This window comes from Brassica napus, chromosome A9, assembly GCF_020379485.1.
Source record: "Brassica napus cultivar Da-Ae chromosome A9, Da-Ae, whole genome shotgun sequence".
In the NCBI taxonomy this organism is placed as follows: Eukaryota; Viridiplantae; Streptophyta; class Magnoliopsida; order Brassicales; family Brassicaceae; genus Brassica; species Brassica napus.
The window spans coordinates 566,546-583,848 of NC_063442.1; the positions used below are offsets into that span (position 1 = coordinate 566,546).

At 35.6% G+C, this 17,303-nt stretch overlaps 4 protein-coding genes across 6 annotated transcripts; 1 reads left to right on the plus strand and 3 right to left on the minus strand.

Moving 5' to 3' along the window:
• Nucleotides 1-510: 510 nt before the first annotated feature.
• On the minus strand, nt 511-3,451 carry LOC125577639 (probable glycerol-3-phosphate acyltransferase 8). The gene is made up of 4 exons (XM_048739147.1): nt 2,851-3,451; nt 2,464-2,776; nt 1,357-1,831; nt 511-1,115 (listed from the first exon to the last, which is right to left on the minus strand). The coding sequence occupies exons 1-4, from the start codon at nt 3,165-3,167 to the stop codon at nt 736-738; spliced, it is 1,485 nt and encodes a 494-aa protein (XP_048595104.1). The 5' UTR covers nt 3,168-3,451; the 3' UTR covers nt 511-735.
• A 1,114-nt stretch (nt 3,452-4,565) lies between these two features.
• Nucleotides 4,566-6,105, minus strand: LOC106434949 (probable aquaporin PIP1-4). The gene is made up of 4 exons (XM_048739150.1): nt 5,619-6,105; nt 5,156-5,451; nt 4,908-5,048; nt 4,566-4,808 (listed from the first exon to the last, which is right to left on the minus strand). Exons 1-4 carry the CDS (start codon nt 5,944-5,946, stop codon nt 4,713-4,715), a joined length of 861 nt encoding a protein of 286 aa, XP_048595107.1. The 5' UTR covers nt 5,947-6,105; the 3' UTR covers nt 4,566-4,712.
• A 1,595-nt stretch (nt 6,106-7,700) lies between these two features.
• LOC106434948 (BTB/POZ domain-containing protein At1g01640) lies at nt 7,701-8,399 on the minus strand. The gene is made up of 2 exons (XM_013875806.3): nt 8,253-8,399; nt 7,701-8,165 (listed from the first exon to the last, which is right to left on the minus strand). Exons 1-2 carry the CDS (start codon nt 8,397-8,399, stop codon nt 7,701-7,703), a joined length of 612 nt encoding a protein of 203 aa, XP_013731260.3.
• Nucleotides 8,400-12,345: 3,946 nt separating this feature from the next.
• On the plus strand, nt 12,346-16,840 carry LOC106434950. 3 transcript variants are annotated; one of them, XM_048739148.1, is made up of 6 exons: nt 12,346-13,134; nt 13,493-13,680; nt 13,759-15,219; nt 15,297-15,394; nt 15,493-15,673; nt 15,783-16,840. In XM_048739148.1, exons 2-6 carry the CDS (start codon nt 13,551-13,553, stop codon nt 16,409-16,411), a joined length of 2,499 nt encoding a protein of 832 aa, XP_048595105.1. In that variant the 5' UTR covers nt 12,346-13,134; nt 13,493-13,550; the 3' UTR covers nt 16,412-16,840. The 3 variants fall into 3 exon arrangements, with proteins under 3 accessions (XP_048595105.1, XP_013731261.2, XP_022547956.2); XM_013875807.3 differs by having other exon boundaries at nt 12,348-13,134; nt 15,288-15,394; XM_022692235.2 differs by lacking the exon at nt 12,346-13,134 and adding an exon at nt 13,317-13,335 and having other exon boundaries at nt 15,288-15,394.
• The last annotated feature ends 463 nt before the right edge of the window (nt 16,841-17,303 follow it).

The following is a 17,303-nucleotide window of genomic DNA, read 5'->3' on the forward strand; positions in this document are numbered from 1 at the left end:
ATTTTTATCAATTAATTTTGTAAAACTTCATAATACTCTTTAAATCGATGGAATAACCACTATATAATCACTATTTTCTTGAAAAACGGAGACAACAAAGGCTCCAAACATCTTTGAGCATCATCATATGTTAGTTCTGGATGCAACTATGCATTAAAACAATATTGTCATATATTTTGAATTTTTTTCAAAATCTATGTGTTAACCCCTACGAAAATATTGAGTTTTTGGTAATTTTTTTATGTACTGAAACCTATAATCTTTAGTGTTGTTTAAAAAATTTTAACCATATTCTACATTTGCATTAATGTATGTTAAACTCTAGTGTTGTTTTAAAAAATTTAACCATATTCTAAATTTGTATTAACGTATGCTAAACTCTTTTTTATGGTAAATGAGCATTGTTAAATTGTTCTTATAAATTAATTTAGTAAAACTTCATATACTCCCTAAATTAGTGGACTAACATTTATAAAATCGTTATTCTCTAGAGAAATGGAGACAAACAAAAGTTTCAAATCTCTTTGACCATCATCATATATTAGTACATGATGAAATTATGTATTAAATCAATATTATCATATTATAAACATTTCTGCTTAAAACACTTTGGTATACAAAATATAGTTTTGGTGGGGATATATATACATGCAAGTACAATTATACCAATACCTGTTCCATCAAACACATATTCTTTCTCCACCAGAATTATATTAGTGGCTCCAGTGATACGGTTCACTTCTTGTGGATAGACTCCACCTTGCCGTCGTTACCTCCCAGCAAAAGATACTTATCCTTGCGAGTAAGTTCCGTGCATTCGAATCCCAATACATCCCCGATCACTTTCTGCACGTAATTAGCCACTTCGAAAGACGTCTTCCCACCGCCTTTCACTGTGTCCAAGAAAGTGACCTCGTAGCTCGGTCTTGGGTTCATGAAGAAGAAGTAAGGGTCCCAGAACTTCACACCCCTCACCGTCGTCCCGTAGAACATTCCTTGTTTACAGTTCATCGCCACTGGTACGATCCTGTCGCTTAGCTCTGCAAACAGAGCGCTGAATCTCAGTAGATACTCTTCTCTGCACGTCGTGCCTTCCGGACATATCACCAAGTCGCCTGTTATACACGCCAAAACATATCAAGAACGTCCTTAAGCAATTGTATGGACACATAAACTCTGAATATTTGTTTATGGCTTATGGCTTCTAAATTTTAAGAAATAATTTATATAAATTTATGTTCTCAAAATTGTTTAAATAATCATTTTCATTAAAATTCTTACTAGTTAAGCCTCCAAAATTGTTTTTAACATATTATTAAAATCTTAAGATCGACCATGCATGCATGCATGCAATACCTTTCTCGAGGAGTTTTCTCATGCGGGCAGCGTCAGCGGCACGGTCACGGGTGAGTGCGACAGCAGGAATAGGAGAAAGCATTAAGGAGAGACGAGAGACACTGTAAGTGACGCATGTGATCTTGCGTCGGAGAGCAATTGCCACGATGATGGGATCAAGTGCAGTACGGTGGTTGAGAACGTATAGGTTGCCTGGAGTTCCTGGGGAAGGAGGCGGTGGACGGTGGCCACGAATTGTTAAGTGAATTCCGAGCATCTCGTAGCTGTATCGGACAAAGTTTCTGGGTAGAGGGAGGTTGAAGTAGACACGGATGATTGAGAGTATGAAGCCGAAGGGAAGCCAAATGAATGTGATAACGGCGTTTAGCGGCGTTGGACGTTGGACTAAACGGCCGTCGTGGAAGATTATGCGGCTTTTTAGTCGTTCTTTAGGGATTGTTGTAGTTGACTTGGTCGCATGTACCATGTAACTTTTCTGTTATAATCAATACCAAAATTGTGAATAAATGTACTTATATCTTTCAAACAAAAATAAAAAATAAATATATATATATAAAACAATTCAAAACGTTATTTATGTTATTCATTTTCAGACTTATAACTTTTTTTGTACTTCAAATATTATTATTAACACTGTTCTTTAATATACTCATTTATATTCTACTTGTACTTCAGACGTATAACCGATGAAGTAATATAGAGGAGGAGTATATTACAAAAAGAGTGTTAATAATATTTGAATTATTGGTTCATTAAATGGACAGCCCAAAATGTGGGTGGTACTAGTAGGTGGTTGGTGTAGAAGAAAGTTAAAGAAGGAAACAATTAAGGGTCGGTGAACATGAAGTGATAGCTTGGGTATATTTATGAACCTTACTTGATTTTATTTATTTTTTAATTACAATATAAACGCATTAAGTTTTTGATAACTTAAACGAATCAACAAGACAAGTTAAAGTTGGTCGATTACCTTACCTAATTAATGAAAAAAATTAAATAAAATCTGGTTAAGTTCTCAAGTTACCATAGTTACTTGTCCTACACTACTAATCTAGTCAGTATTCAGTAGTATTTTAAAACTAAACTGAAAGGTTACAAAGCAAATACCTTGCAAATGGACATGAAGTCGTGATCAGAAGTTCGATCACCGAGGCCGAGATCTGGTGATTCATCGCCGAACTCTTTCAAAATGGCTAATCTCTTTAGATCACCAACAAGAACACCAGGGTTTTTCACAAATCCGGTGGCTCTTTTGGTTCGAGGACTCACCGCAATCTCTGTTCCAAGAACTTTGTCAGCTCCAAGATAATCCTTCACAAACGCTTCCACCATCACTGTCGGATTAGCCGTCACCACCACTTTCCTCTTACACTTATCAAACACCTCAAAACTGTCTTTCCTCACATCCGCAGCATAAAACCTAACATATATCCAAATTTAGTAAAGAAAACTATATATTATAAAACATAGAGATATGATTAATGGAGACTCTACCGTGGAAGAACGGCACGAGAGACGAGTTCTATGTCGCGAACTTTGAGACCAGCAAAGGAGATGAAGATGAGGATCTGTATCCCCAGAGACTCCGAGACGAGTAGATAGGAAAAAATCACCATAGGCAAAGATAGAAGTAAGATTAAGCCACGGAAGAGGCTTCCGGCTTCAACAGCTACAAGCATGAAGTAAGGGAACGAGCTTCTCGAGAGAAGCAGAGTCCCGTCAAGATCTGCGGCGATCGAACCATGCTCTCCTCCTCCTGCTCCACATTCCGTTATCGGAGGAAAGCTATGACTCTTTTTCTCCTGCGACATCTTCACTCCTCCAAGTTTCTCTATCTCGTTAATGAGAAATGAAAGAGAGGGAACGCTTCGTTTTAAATACAATAGTAAGTAATCAGTGAAGTTTACCAAAAGGGTCTTATTCTTTTTTTTTCACCTCTACGAGATGAGAATTCATCTAAATATATCCATCAAGTAGCTTTTTGTAACAAAAACAACCCTCAATCTCTTCTTCCTTACTCTTTCAAGTATTATTGTGATCGATCACATATAATAGGGTAGCTCAGCAGCTCACCTAGATACAATGCCGTAATATTAATACAGTGGACTATTATTTTATTTTTAATTTGTCCTAACAATGTCATATCCACAAACAATAAGTCTAGGGCCACATTCAGAATTTATTACAATGTATTGTTGACTTAAATGCATCTAATATTTCGTTGAATCTTCACGATTACGATTATGTAATTAGATTTTCAGACATTTTCGAAGTTTAGCATATATTCGATGTTCTCTTATCATTTTTATTCTACGTTTGCATTCTTTTCTTTATCTTTTGGATGAAAGATTACTTTGTTTAAATTTCAAGTTCAATGTTTTTTTACTGAATATTAATTTTTGGGTGAATTATTAGCCATTAAAATGTTGCCAAGTGTTAGAGCTTCTCTTACAAACTCTACAGAGTCTCATATTTTTTGAAATCACACTTTTTCTATCTATTTATAATAAATTATTAGCCATTAATATCTATTTATATATTGGTGAGAGATTCATTAAACTTGATGTTTTGATGTATTTGATGATAGCTATTTAGAATATATAAGCATTTAATTATAAAATTGAATTACTGTCTTTCAATGTAATTTTTTAGTGAGTTTTAGATTGACTCAGAGTAAATTTATTATATTATAGATCATATACCTTAACTCAATCGGCCCAAGGGCTGGAGCAATTCAGTGGTAATCCACTTTGGTAAGTTTCGGATAGTAGCATTTCGTGTAAGATTTTAGCGGTTACCAGCAGCTGCTCTATGGTTATATATACCTATTTTGGACAGTTTGTGGATCCAAATGCAAGCTAGACAAATTTCTAAAATGACGTGTGGTTCCAGCTACTTCCACGGTTCACGTGGAATAATATCTTAGACACCTAAGTGGATCCCTGATACCTCTGTTTATGGATCTGTGCCTGGTCTAATATAATATAAAGCAAGAAGTTATCTGAAATGGGTTTGTTTTATGTTTTGTGGATCCAAATGCAAGATCGGAAACTATGTATTCTTACTGAAACTAAAACCTGTGGGAGGTGTTAATGTATTATTGTAAGATTCATTTTTGAGATGCAAAAAAAAAAGATCAGCTGAGAGGACGAACAATTAAACAGCATAGAGCACCCAGTGATGCTTTTACAGAACAAGCTCTTTAGAAATTCACAAAAATCCCAAATATATTTTTAAAAGACAGAATATAGAGTAGTAAGAAGTACACTGCAAAACAAAAGCTAGATGATGGATAGATAAGCAAAGAAATTACATAAAGAGTAAATAAAAAACATAATTCTCTAGTTCATCATGGTTCAGTTCTTGCTCTTGAAAGGAATGGCTCTGATGACAATCGTGTGATAGAGTGCTGCTAGAGCTGCTCCAATGAATGGTCCCACCCAGAAAATCCACTGAAACACAAACAAAATTTCAAAAATCTCAAATTATTATACAATGAAGAATGAATGTTTTAATTAAGTGGTCCTTCTATAGTGTGTAGTAGTACTCACATGGTCGTCCCAGGAGTGGTCCTTGTTGTAGATAATGGCAGCTCCAAGACTCCTAGCCGGGTTGATTCCGGTTCCGGTTATTGGAATTGTCGCCAAGTGTACCAAGAACACTGCAAACCCGATTGGGAGTGGTGCCAAAATCTACAATATTTGCCATATATGATAAAAATTAATTAAACAAATTACATGTCACAAACCGAAAAAAACTAAACCAGTAAAATAGCAAACCGGAAAGGCAGGGTACTTACCGGGACGTGTGAGTCACGGGCGCTTCTTTTGGCGTCGGTGGCGGAGAAGACCGTGTAGACGAGAACAAAGGTTCCAATAATTTCAGCACCGAGACCAGATCCCTTGGAGTAGCCGGGAGCGACGGTGTTGGCACCGCCACCGAGAGTCTGGTACGGCGTAGGCTGGAAACCCTTGACGACTCCGGCACCACAGATGGCACCAAGACATTGCATAATCATGTAGAAAACAGCTCTGGTCAGAGACAACTTCCTAGCCAAGAACAGACCGAACGTAACCGCAGGGTTGATGTGTCCACCTGAAACATTAAAACACATAAACAAAGATTCCTCAAAGACACATCCAAAAGAACCAAACCTTTCTAACAAAGACATAATCCGTAGACCTAAAACCTAATTACAGTGAAGCTACCAACAAGAGATTTACCGTAAGCTACAAGTAATTAAAAACGGAGATTATTATTACCAGAGATTCCAGCGGTACAGTAGACGAGGGCAAAGATCATGCCACCAAAAGCCCAAGCGATGCCTTGGATTCCAACAGAGGCACACATGTTTGGTGCTCTCTTCACTCCCATCACAGTCAACACTGTTATGTAAAGGAAGAGGAAAGTGGCTATGAACTCGGCGATTCCTGCTCTCCAGAACGACCACGAGCTCAGCTCTCCGGGCTCGAACAGTGGCGCAGGTGGTGGCTCTTTGTAGTCCTTGTCGGACTGAGCTGATGTTCCGATGGGTTGTCTCTCAGGGAACTTGTTAGCTCCAACTCTCACATCTTCCTCTTTGCCTTCCATCTCTCTCTCTCTCTCTCAGTCTCTCTTTTTCTCACTAGAAAGGTTAAATGAAGTTGTGAGCTTTTTCTTCTTCTTTCTTTCTTGTTTTGTGTGGAGGAGAGTGTGAGATGGATAGAGAGAGTGAATTTATAGAGGAAATAATATTAAAATGCCCTAACGTCTACAACATTATTTTCAATATTCTTTTATTTTTAAGACAAGACAGAAAACAAATTCAATAGTAGTTAACAGTAATACCGAATAGTTGATACCAGTCCTAATTATTGTGATCGTAGTTAGGAAATCATAGTTTAGCCTGTGTTAGCAAACTCACTCTAATAATTTATCTCTTCTTATTTTTTGTTTTCTTCTCATCTAGTCTCTAGTGCCATTCTATATGTTATTTTTGATGGTGTTTAGTTGAATATTGAACAATAATTTGGGTTAATTAGAATAGTTTGGTAATTTGTGTATTAAATAAAGCTAGATGACGGAGGAGGAGACCGGAGAGGGTTCTGGAACGTACCGAGGTGCTCTCGTAAAAGGACAAAAGTCTGACCTGTCTTTTTCTTTTCAGAAAAAGATAGTGGGTCCACCTTTTTGGACGGTAACATAAAATCAATAAAATATGGGCGAGACCACCGAAGCCCAATAGTGTTAAGATGGTAAAAGAAATATTTTTTGACTCTCCAACGAAATTACTTATTGGACCGTTGGAGAACAAAATTGATAGCTTTATCAAAAGTCTACTTGTGGTCTATAATGTGAAAAATTGGCATGCATTGCATGTAAGTAGTTATATTAAAATAAAATAAAAAAAGGCATGCATTGCATGCAAATAGTTATATTAAAATATTAAATTAAGTTTCCAATTTTGGTGCTGACATGTAAAGTCTTGAACAGATCAGAGGTGAGTGTTACCTCCCTGGGATCACATGCTTCGTTGCCAAACGACAATACATCTCGTCCTCAAATTTTCCAGTTTGAGTTTTAGATAATTAAAATTTTACCGTTGTTTACACAGTATTGTGAAAACGACATCATTGTGAAAGTTTTTAATGTGGTATATCATTTTGGAAACGCAACCACAATGCACAGTAGTTCACATACCGCCCAGCCAATATGTTTTCGGCACGTTGCAGAAGAGAGATTAATTAAGCCCATTGAACATGTGTTTTGATTTATTGGGACGGTCCCGACCAAAGCCGTATGTACCTGTGTCCATATGACTAGACATGACTAGGCACCCTCCCTCATGAAACCGTGATGATAGTATTCATAACAAATGACACAAACAAGTAATGATTACTTGATAAACTGTGTGTTTAGTATAAAGCATATTTAATTATGTAATTTTATATGTATAGAAAATAGATAACAAACAACAAAGATTTTAAATCAACATTATGTTGTTATCCAATTAAATATTTAGTTTTTATAAAATAATTTAGAATGGCTCGACTATCTATTTTAATATTTTAGATCACATTTATTCTTCTTAATCAAATCAAAGTTATTCTAACTGTGAATATGTTTAATTTACAGCAATTTTGTTGACTGTATTTAGTTTGATTGTTATTTTAGAATTATAAATATATGTTCATATTTTTATAATTTAATAATAGTATTTGGGCAGTTTACTTGGCTATATAAGTAAATATCTTGTATATAGAGTATGATTTCTCTATAACATTGCAAAAATCACAAATAGTATTTAATCATGTATTTAGTTTTCATGTGGGAATCAAACGAGAGCCAAAGTCTAAATTTGGCTTTTAATTTGGCTGTGTTGGTTTTCGGCTGAGTGCACGCAGGATTCTTATACAGGCTTGAAAGATCTCCAAGGTCGTACTAGGGTCCTTAAGTGCAAATGTTTCAAAACTCTTTTGAAAAACCATGCCTATGTTTCTTCTGAGAAGGAAAAGTATCGCAGCTTCCTTGAGGATTGCATCCGAAGGGATAGTTGAAAGTTGGATGATGTCAAGAACGTTTTCAGAGCTCAGAGACGAGATTAATATTTCTCTGCAAATATCTTGGAGGTATTGAATGTCGTACTTGTCCGCAGCGAGATAGAGGGCTCGAACATGTTTGTTGTCACGACTCAACGTACCACTGTAGAAGAATCCAAGGAGAGATTCGAGTTCTCCGTAGCTTAGGTCATGGATAGTGATTGATTTCTCAGGTGAAACTTTGCATTCATCAGCTTCCAACATGCTTCTAAACACTTTTGATTTCACTGCCTGTATAAAGAATGGTCATAAATTATCAGGCAACAATATATATATAACATCAGAATTAATGAAAATCTATATATATAGTATGTGTACCAGAACAGCTTTGTGCGTGGGGATGCCTGGTCCATTATCACCAGGTTTGAGGATGAAGTCAGCGTGCATCGCTTCTTTCAATGCCATAACATGATCACTGAGAAAATCTACTCTCTCAAATTTTCTTTTTGTGCTTTCTTCTGCCATGCTTCCTTCTATATATATATGTATCCTATCCAAATATGTATAAATAAAATATTTGATCAGCCTATTATCAATACTGAAGCAAGTATTCGATAATCAGAAGAGATATATATATAGCTTATGTTTCATATGAACAAAAAAAAAATAAAGAAAAAGTGTAAACGATCGAGAGGAAAAGTTTGTAGTTCTTACAGAACCTCGAAAGCGGATAGTTTACTTTGCTGTTGTACTGATCGCAAGAGCATGCATGTAAGTATATATAAGTAGAGCTTCAGGTCGAAAAAACCTTTCCTAATCCTTTTTGGTATCTTAATTTCAGAATCCTCCTTTTCTTGTTTGGATTTGATTTAATTTATCATCATTCCTTGTTACAATGATTCTAAATTCTGATTGAATATACATACAAAAAACGTAATTGTTTGTTCGTTACCATTGGCTCGTCACATACTCAGCTCCCTTGAGAGTAGGTAAGTTCGATGCCCATGGTGTTCAATTCGCAGATACTTTTTGAATCTTATGCTGCTGCAATTTTCTAAGATCATAGCAAGAACACATGCTCCGCAAAGTTAAGTCTTCCCTTCTCTGGATTGGCGCTTTCGCTTGTTAGTTTACATCTATAGGAAGTTCAGTTACGCATGTAACAAATTTAAAACAAAATATATGGACGGATACAGTCTTTTCAGCCCGTTTTTGGAGAGAAGAAGAGTTAAGACTCCAATGGGTCAACAAAAGATGGCCTGAGACTACGGCCTTTTATTTATTTAAGGCCCGGATAAGCTCCATCTTTCTTGTTTGTTGGTGGTCTTCACTTTTTTTAGTGGTCACATGACATACTTTCTCTTTTTACAAAAATAAATAAATAGATAATTCAATACAAAATACTTTATAGTAAAATTCAGGAACCCCTCTCTACTAACCAAATTAATTTTGGTCACCAACATCCCAAATAAAGGTTATAACATTATAGAAATTATAAATTTGTTAAGACCTGTAAATTTGGTCATAATCACATAACTAATTTATTTATGTGAAGCATATATCTTAACTAAAATTGGAAATCCATTGTAAGATCTTTGTAAAAGTCAAGTTACTTCATTACACGTACCTTTTAACTAGGTTGTTCATCAATGTTCAAAATATAAACATTTACAAAGTATTCTTTACAATCACCATATTAAAAACAAATTAGCTATTATATTGTTTTTAATTTATTAAAATATTTATATGATTGATTTCACCAAAACCATGCATAGTGATACTATTCATAACAACTAGAATTTATTGATTAACATTACAATAATTTTCATATTTTTTTGTTATTTCAATAGTAACTTATAATAAATATTACTAATTAAATATTAAAAATATAACAATAAATTATAATAATTTTAAGTTATTAAATGTATTTATAATTCGTCTTTGTAAAACATAAGCACAAAACATAAAAATTTGAAACCATTTATAAAATTATAGAGTTTGCGCAAAACATTATGATAAAAGCTACTAGAATGTTGCTTATCCATCTGCCAAAACACATGTGCTTCCTCTTTCGGTAGTTAAACAAAATTTAACGATGGTTAGATCTGCTTTTGGCCTAACTTTAATTTTTCTTCTTACAATTAACATGTATTTACAAATTTTGTTGGTTTTGACATCAAGAAAAAGTCCATTGACCCTACTAGTTATGGCTGTCATGATTCCGAACAACTACTTTTATCCTATTACCTATTGGCTATTCCTAGCTTTATTAGATTTCATCCAAAAGTTAAATTCAAAGAGGTTTAGACAAATCACTGGTGTAAAAAATCACAATATTTTAATATATTTTCTGTATTAATTTTTTTCTTTCATCAATCAAAACACCAAATTTTATTCTAAAACTATATTTTCGTTTTTATATTATTAATTTATAAAAAATGTATTACTTAATATATACAATAAATAAATTTTCTATGTATTATATTACATACAAATATTTCACACTAAAATATTTTAAAATTATTTACTATTTTAAAATATGATAATATTAAAGTAATAAATTAAAATAAAATATTTTAATATATGTAGATATCAATTTTATATATTTATCTTACTTTAATTTACAATATTTATTAATTAAATCAAATGAACAGTGCTTAGCATGGTGAATACTTCACCAAGTTTGGTGGATACTATAGTTTTACACTAATGTATGTGATTTTAAAGTTGGACTAACAAAGTTCTAAAATGATATTTAAGCATTGAGTTGAAAGTAACCTTAAACTCACATATAGTTAATTCTGCTTTAAAAAACTAAAAAGCATAGTTGATATATAAAAAAAATCACAATTATTTATTCACCAATAATCCATAAATTATTGGTAACTAAATATATATGAATAAATAGTATAAACTGTTTAATTTTTTTTTCAGATTGTATAAATGTTAAATCAAGTTGTGAAGGCATTTACAGTTTATTTATTGATCTTTTAATTTATAGAATTGTGAAGAATAAATGGTTTCAAAAATATAAGTGAACAAGAGGGTAATTCAAATATAACTTAGATGTACTAGACTTGGGATCTCCATATCCTCCTTCTTTGACGTTCTTTTATATAGCTGTTTGAAAAGAGATCATAACGGCGATATGATCTCCAGCGAATCTTTAACACATTTAAAATTGTCTTTAATGATCTGATTTTTTTTTTATATTTTGCATTACCAAGCTAGTTCGGGATTGACTTTATTTCACCCTAAAATGGGTTTTAATATTTTTTTAGTCTACTATCCTCTTATCAGGCTTTTGGATTATTGGGTCGAAATCTAGGATCGGGTCTGGAGTATGATGAAACTTACCTCTAGGTTGTGGGTGGCTGTGGTATTAATACTGCTAAGATGTTCATAAAGTACATGTATGATGCATTATGAAAACCTAGCCGTTGTCAGGTCACTAACTTCCTTAATGGGAGCAAGTTTGTGTCCATATCTTATATTGTCGGTCGATAAGTTCCCACCTAAAAAAAATGCCACGTTTGTAGCAATTTTCTGATTATATATTTTATGTATTCACGTTTGTGCGCGTGCACATTATCGTCTGCGGGGTCTATTGATTGGTAAATGTGAGTGTTTATGGGTATGAACACACACATATACTGCAGCACATACAACAGTATGGTCCCCGTCCCTGAGTGCCTAAGTTGCTTCAAAGGAACTCAATGTAACTTACTGATCATGGTCAAAAAACATGTGGTCTCGGATTATGTTAAGGCCACCGATGAATTAAGACAACGCGAGGTAATTATTTCTGTCGGACCATTTTCCCTTTAGAGTGCTCGGCTTTATCAGCAAACCCCATATATAAAACTTTTGCTTAGTTTTTTATTTTTAAATGATTATTACAACTTACAAGTGCTTGATCTGATCTGATCTGATCTGATTCTGACAAATGTAAGAACTCTTTAGGAGAGTGGAGAGACATAGAATCAGAAAGTGTCGTAACGAGATAAAAAAGAGATGGTCAATTTAATGAAATGAGGAGACTAAATTATGATGATTTCAATATGGGTTTTAATCATATATCCCAAAACATACGTGTTCTCCATTTCCATAAGCAGCCGAGCCTCCATGGCATTTCTTTCTCCAAACCTTTAATTCTCTATTTGTTACAGTATGACCCCAATATTTTTACATTAATCTACTGAATCCCTTATTCTCTTCTCTGAAGAGGACATCATCTCTGCAGACAGTAATATTCTTTCTACACTGCCATATCTCAACTATGTATTAATCTATATTGCCCCAAATAGAAAAAAAAAGATTTAATATGAAATCTATATTGCCCCAATCTGCATTGCCCCAATCTGTATTGCCCCAAAGAGGAGAGATCAATTATGTACTGGGGGGCAGGCTAATTAATGATGAAGGCTGTTGAAAAAATCTGGAAAATACTTTTCTTCTATCGAAAGCTTCTTCTTCTCTTTAGAGAGAGATGATGGGCCCATATGAAATCTTTTTTTTTCCAACGGTGTTTATCTTTTAGTCTGCTGTGGAGCGAGAGCTTAATGGCACGACGTTTGTTGCGTTGTAAAATTCGCATAAAGGTTCCACCTTTTACTTAATTGTTCTCTCTCTCTCTTCCCCTTTTTCTTTGCCATTGCCCAATTGAGAGAATCCTCTCTCCATGAAAACTAATGGGTTTTGTCGGTAAAGAAACTCCTTAATTTATTATCTCTCTCTCTCTCTCTCTATTGCTAGTCAAAAGATGCCCACCCAAGAGAAGAAAGAAAGAAAAACATCTCTTCTTTACTCTTTATTTGAATGTTAGTTGTAGAAGCTCTTTGTTGAACAACTGTGGAAATTGAAGCTTAAGACTTTTTGTGATTACATTGATCGAAAAGCTTTTCTCTCTTTAGTTGATGATCTTTTATGAGATTTACGGAAGCTGGGTTTCTCGACAGAACCTGGAAAAAGTTGTCAGATCAAACAATGTGGCTGGAGTTTGATAAAGCCTCAAGCTTGAGATCATTTTGCGTAGTTGACTTGACCACATCTACTCTCTCTCTCTCTAGCCTTGCTTGAAAGATATCCTCTTTTTATTTTGTACCCGTTTTGTGCGGCGATCAAAGAGAAGGCCTGAGTGAAACTTGGCATCCAAAGAAAGTTTTTGGAGAGGATTACTTCCTTCCTGCTTCAACTTGCCACTCTTTAATGCTTGCCCTTCAGGGGAGTTTGGAATCAAAGCAATTTAGAAGAATCTAAGGTACTTCTCTCTCTCTCTTTTGAAAGGGAAAGGTATCTCTGATTTTGCTCCATAAGTCATGGCACTAGTTTCTGTAACTTGCCTTTGGTTACAATGATTCCTCACACCATTTAATCAGATTGTAAAAGGAGATTTGGGGGGAACTGGTGGATCATACTTTACTTCTTATGTTATTGTTGGTTTGTTTCTCAAGGATCTGAGGTTGTTAAAAGTATTACTTTATTTAAGTACAATTTAGTTACAAAGACTTCTTGCTTCTGGTTTTGAACTTAATTTGTTATCCTTTTTGTGTGGTGTTTCCTCTGTCTTATTTTGTTGCTGCTTAATTTAATAGTTTTCTCCTTCTGCTTATCTTAAGCCACATCTTATAGAGAATAGCTAGAGAAGGAGCATTAAGAAACTGAATAAGGCTAGCCATGGCCAAGAAAACTCAACGGCGTGCAGCTTCTCGGGATCAGTTAGGCTGCATGTGGGGTTTTATGAATATGTTCACTTTCCGCCATGGACCACTCTCTCCCAAGCTCCTTGTTGACCAAAATCATCATGGTAACCCCCTCTTTTCTCTCTCTCTATACCCTGCGAATTAGTTTGTTTTGGTTATAACCGTTATGTTAATTGTTTCAGCTGCCGCAAATCATAATGAGCTTGATAAGTCAAACAAAAACCGCGACAAGGCTGCTCAAGACACCCTTGTAAGCAATGTTGGTGAAGAACGCAATGTGAAGATTACGATTATAAAGCCAAGTGTGAAGAAACTCATAGCAGAAGAGTTGTTCAACGACAAGGAACTCAAGAAGCAGAGAGAGAATGCGGAAGCAGGACAGTTGTCAGACTCTGAGCTCGAAGGGAGAAGAAGGAAAAGCCAGAGGAGAAAAAACAAGACCCGCAAGAACAGCTGCGATAACTTTAGCCATATAAACACAACTAACATTGAAGAGCCTCAAGTTCACCACAGAACTAAGAAGAGCCATCATGCTTCTGAAAGGAGTCTTGACATTGATAACATGATTGAAGAGTTCTATTCAGAGATTCATCGCAGAAGTACAAGCCCTGCTAAGAACCACAAACAGGATGTTTATAAAGAAAAACTGAGGGAGCTGGTCAAGTTTTTAATCAGCCAGAAGCTTTTACATGGGAACCGTCCCAAGGAAAACAGTGAAATCCTTACATCTAAGGACTTGATGGAAGTGTTTCAAATTCTTGGGTCGGATGAGGAGTTGTTTCTCAAACTTCTGCAAGATCCAGAGATACTTGTGCCAAGACAGAAAGGAGAAGAAAGCTTGAGCTTGTCAGGGGCATCAGAACAATCTTCTCTCGCTGATAAGAGACGGTCTAGCAGCTTTTTCAGGAGGAAAGATACACCACAAGAAGTGACTGATGACAAAGCATGCGAAGCTTCTTCAGACAGGATTTACATTCTGAAGCCAGGCTTTTCAAGTCCAGACACAGCTCCTGATTCTCAGTTGATGAGAAACAAACTGCACAACGAGAGAAACAGTTCACATTTCTTTCTTTCTGAGATCAAGAGGAAGCTGAAACAAGCAATCAGAAAGGAGCAGCCTGGACTCCAGCGTGAGAGAGGTTTTCCTAAAAATGTGCCAACTAAAGATCATTTCTTTCTCGAGCGGATGGCAAAGCCTTCAACATCTCAGAAGAACAACGAAGATGATAGAAAGCAAAGGGTATCTAACATTTATTCAGAGGCCAAGAAACATCTGTCCGAGATGTTAAACAATGGAGATCTTGATTCGAACATAACAAGCAGACAGGTTCAAAGAACCTTAGGAAGGATACTCTCTCTTCCTGAGTACCTGTCTCCTCTAAGCAGCCCGGGAAGAAGGTGGGAAAAGAGCTCAACTTCACACAGGAAGTCTGCTTCCGCGGATTACATAAATGCTGTGAACATCAAGAAAGAAACTCCTGTGAGCCAACCAGAGGATGCAATAATACAAAATGCTGATACTCAGGCCTGTGATCTACGCAAAGAAACTGACAATGCTGTCGAGTCTCTCCAACCAACCGCATGTGAAAAAAGTGTGGAAATTGAGGATGGAACTGCTAACGAAGATAAAGTTTCTGCTGCAGGTAAGAATATTTTCTTCACTCTTAATTTTGAATACGGTGATTAATCTAATAACCAGCCAAACTTGCAGGTTCTGCAGATGATATAATGATTACCAATGAGATAGGTATTGTTACAGAGGAAGCAAGCTCTACTTTGATTAGTGACTTATCCAAAGCTGAAGCTCAGGATGAACAGGCAAGTCCTTTTGCTTCAACACTAATATTATCATTTTGTATGTAATCTGAAATGAAGAAATAGTGGAAGACTTAAATCTGTTTTGTTTTCTTCTACAGACCTCTCATGAAGAGAACGAACCACCACTGGCTTCCTCTGTGGCCTCACCATCTCACTGTTTAGCTAAAAGTGAATCATCAGCTATTACCGATGTTCCTGAATGGTCAAGCCCAATATCAGTTCTTGAGCCACTCTTCATTGAAGATGATGTAAGCCCATCAAAAATGAGATCTCAGTCTGGTAAGTGAAAACAAGATCCCAGCATCTACTACTAAACTTGGGTTCTAGACTTCTAGTAGTTAATTAGTTCTTCATTATGAGCAAACATTGACTCATCTTTACAACTCAGATGAGCCACAGGTGCAACCTTGGTGTATCCACTTCGATGATAAAGAAGATTCTGCAGCTAAAAGCCGAGAGGATGCTGTCAAATCCATCACAAGTGACAAGGAATTGATGTTTAAGTATGTAAAAGCTGTGGTGGATGCAGTAGTGTCAGATTTTGAAGAGCTCTATCTGAAGGCGCAATTCTCTGATCAGCTTCTTGAACCCGCACTTATCAGCAATGTACCATTCTGTCCAAACCAGCTTTGCCATGACCATGAGCTTCTCTTTGACTGCATCAACGAAGTTATCATGGAGCTCTGCTGTTGCCCTCCTTGGGCTTCCTTTGTTACACCAAGAACCAGAGTCTTCTCTACCGTCAAAAGCATCGTTCACGAGGTTCAAGAAGCGGTCTACTGGCATCTCTTGCCGTTGCCACTCCCTCGCGCGTTGGATCAAATAGTTAGGAAAGATATGGCTAAAGCTGGAAACTGGTTAGACATCAGATGTGAGATTGACTGCATTGGCTTTGAAACTAGTGAATTGATTCTAGAGGAATTACTTGAAGAGGTTGCTCTTAACTGCCTCAACAACACTGAGCACTCTCTGCTTCCAGCTGAGTTGAAGATCGATGAGAGCATCCTTGTTCTATAAAAGGTCATGAAAAGTGAAAACTCTCTTCTTAAAGACAAAGCCATTGTTGGGACAGAACATAAGCTCACTACTGTCACCATTGCTAACTTCCATTAGCGCAGAACCATGTAGATAATGTGTATTACTCAAAGACAATAACTTTCAGACTGCTGAGAGAGACAGAGAAGAGATAAGATCTTTTCAAGACCAGACGAGAAACGGTTTGTGGTGGGGTCATTACAGAACACTTTCAAAGACGGGACCACGGGTCTCTTCTTTTTAGTATATAGGATATGATTTATTTTAGTATGAGTGTGTTGTGTTTGTGTGTTGGGATGGAGAGAGATGTGATTTAGAGTGTTTTTGGTTTCATTGATTTATTTGTGTGTAATATCTTCAGAAGTTTGACATATAACAAAGTATTTATAGGAGTATGATCTGGGGGGACAATCTTAAAGAGTACTTTATATGTGAATGAAAATTAGAAGATACACAAGACTAGTGTAGTTGGTAGGAAGAGTAAATTACAAGCTGATAATGTGTTGTTATAGATTGTAGTCTAAGATTGGTGGGTTGACAATAAGACGATAAGTGGAATTTTTTTATAGTAAGGGGAAAGAAACAGGGCATAAAGCAAAATTTGTAGAGAATTTTATGCAATGGAGAAATGAAATTTTATGGATCATCATGATATATGTAATTAAAGCTTTGGATAATGTTGGAGTTGTTGCAGTTTATGCCCTACCTTTGGGAATAGAATAGTACTAGCATTTTTTGTTGATGTGATATGGTTGTGGACATTAGATAATATCATAGTACACCTGATAAAAGATATGATTTCATATACAAACGAATTAGTAACTCATGAAATTTATATCTTCATAATTATTTTTTTAATAATCATTTTCAAAAA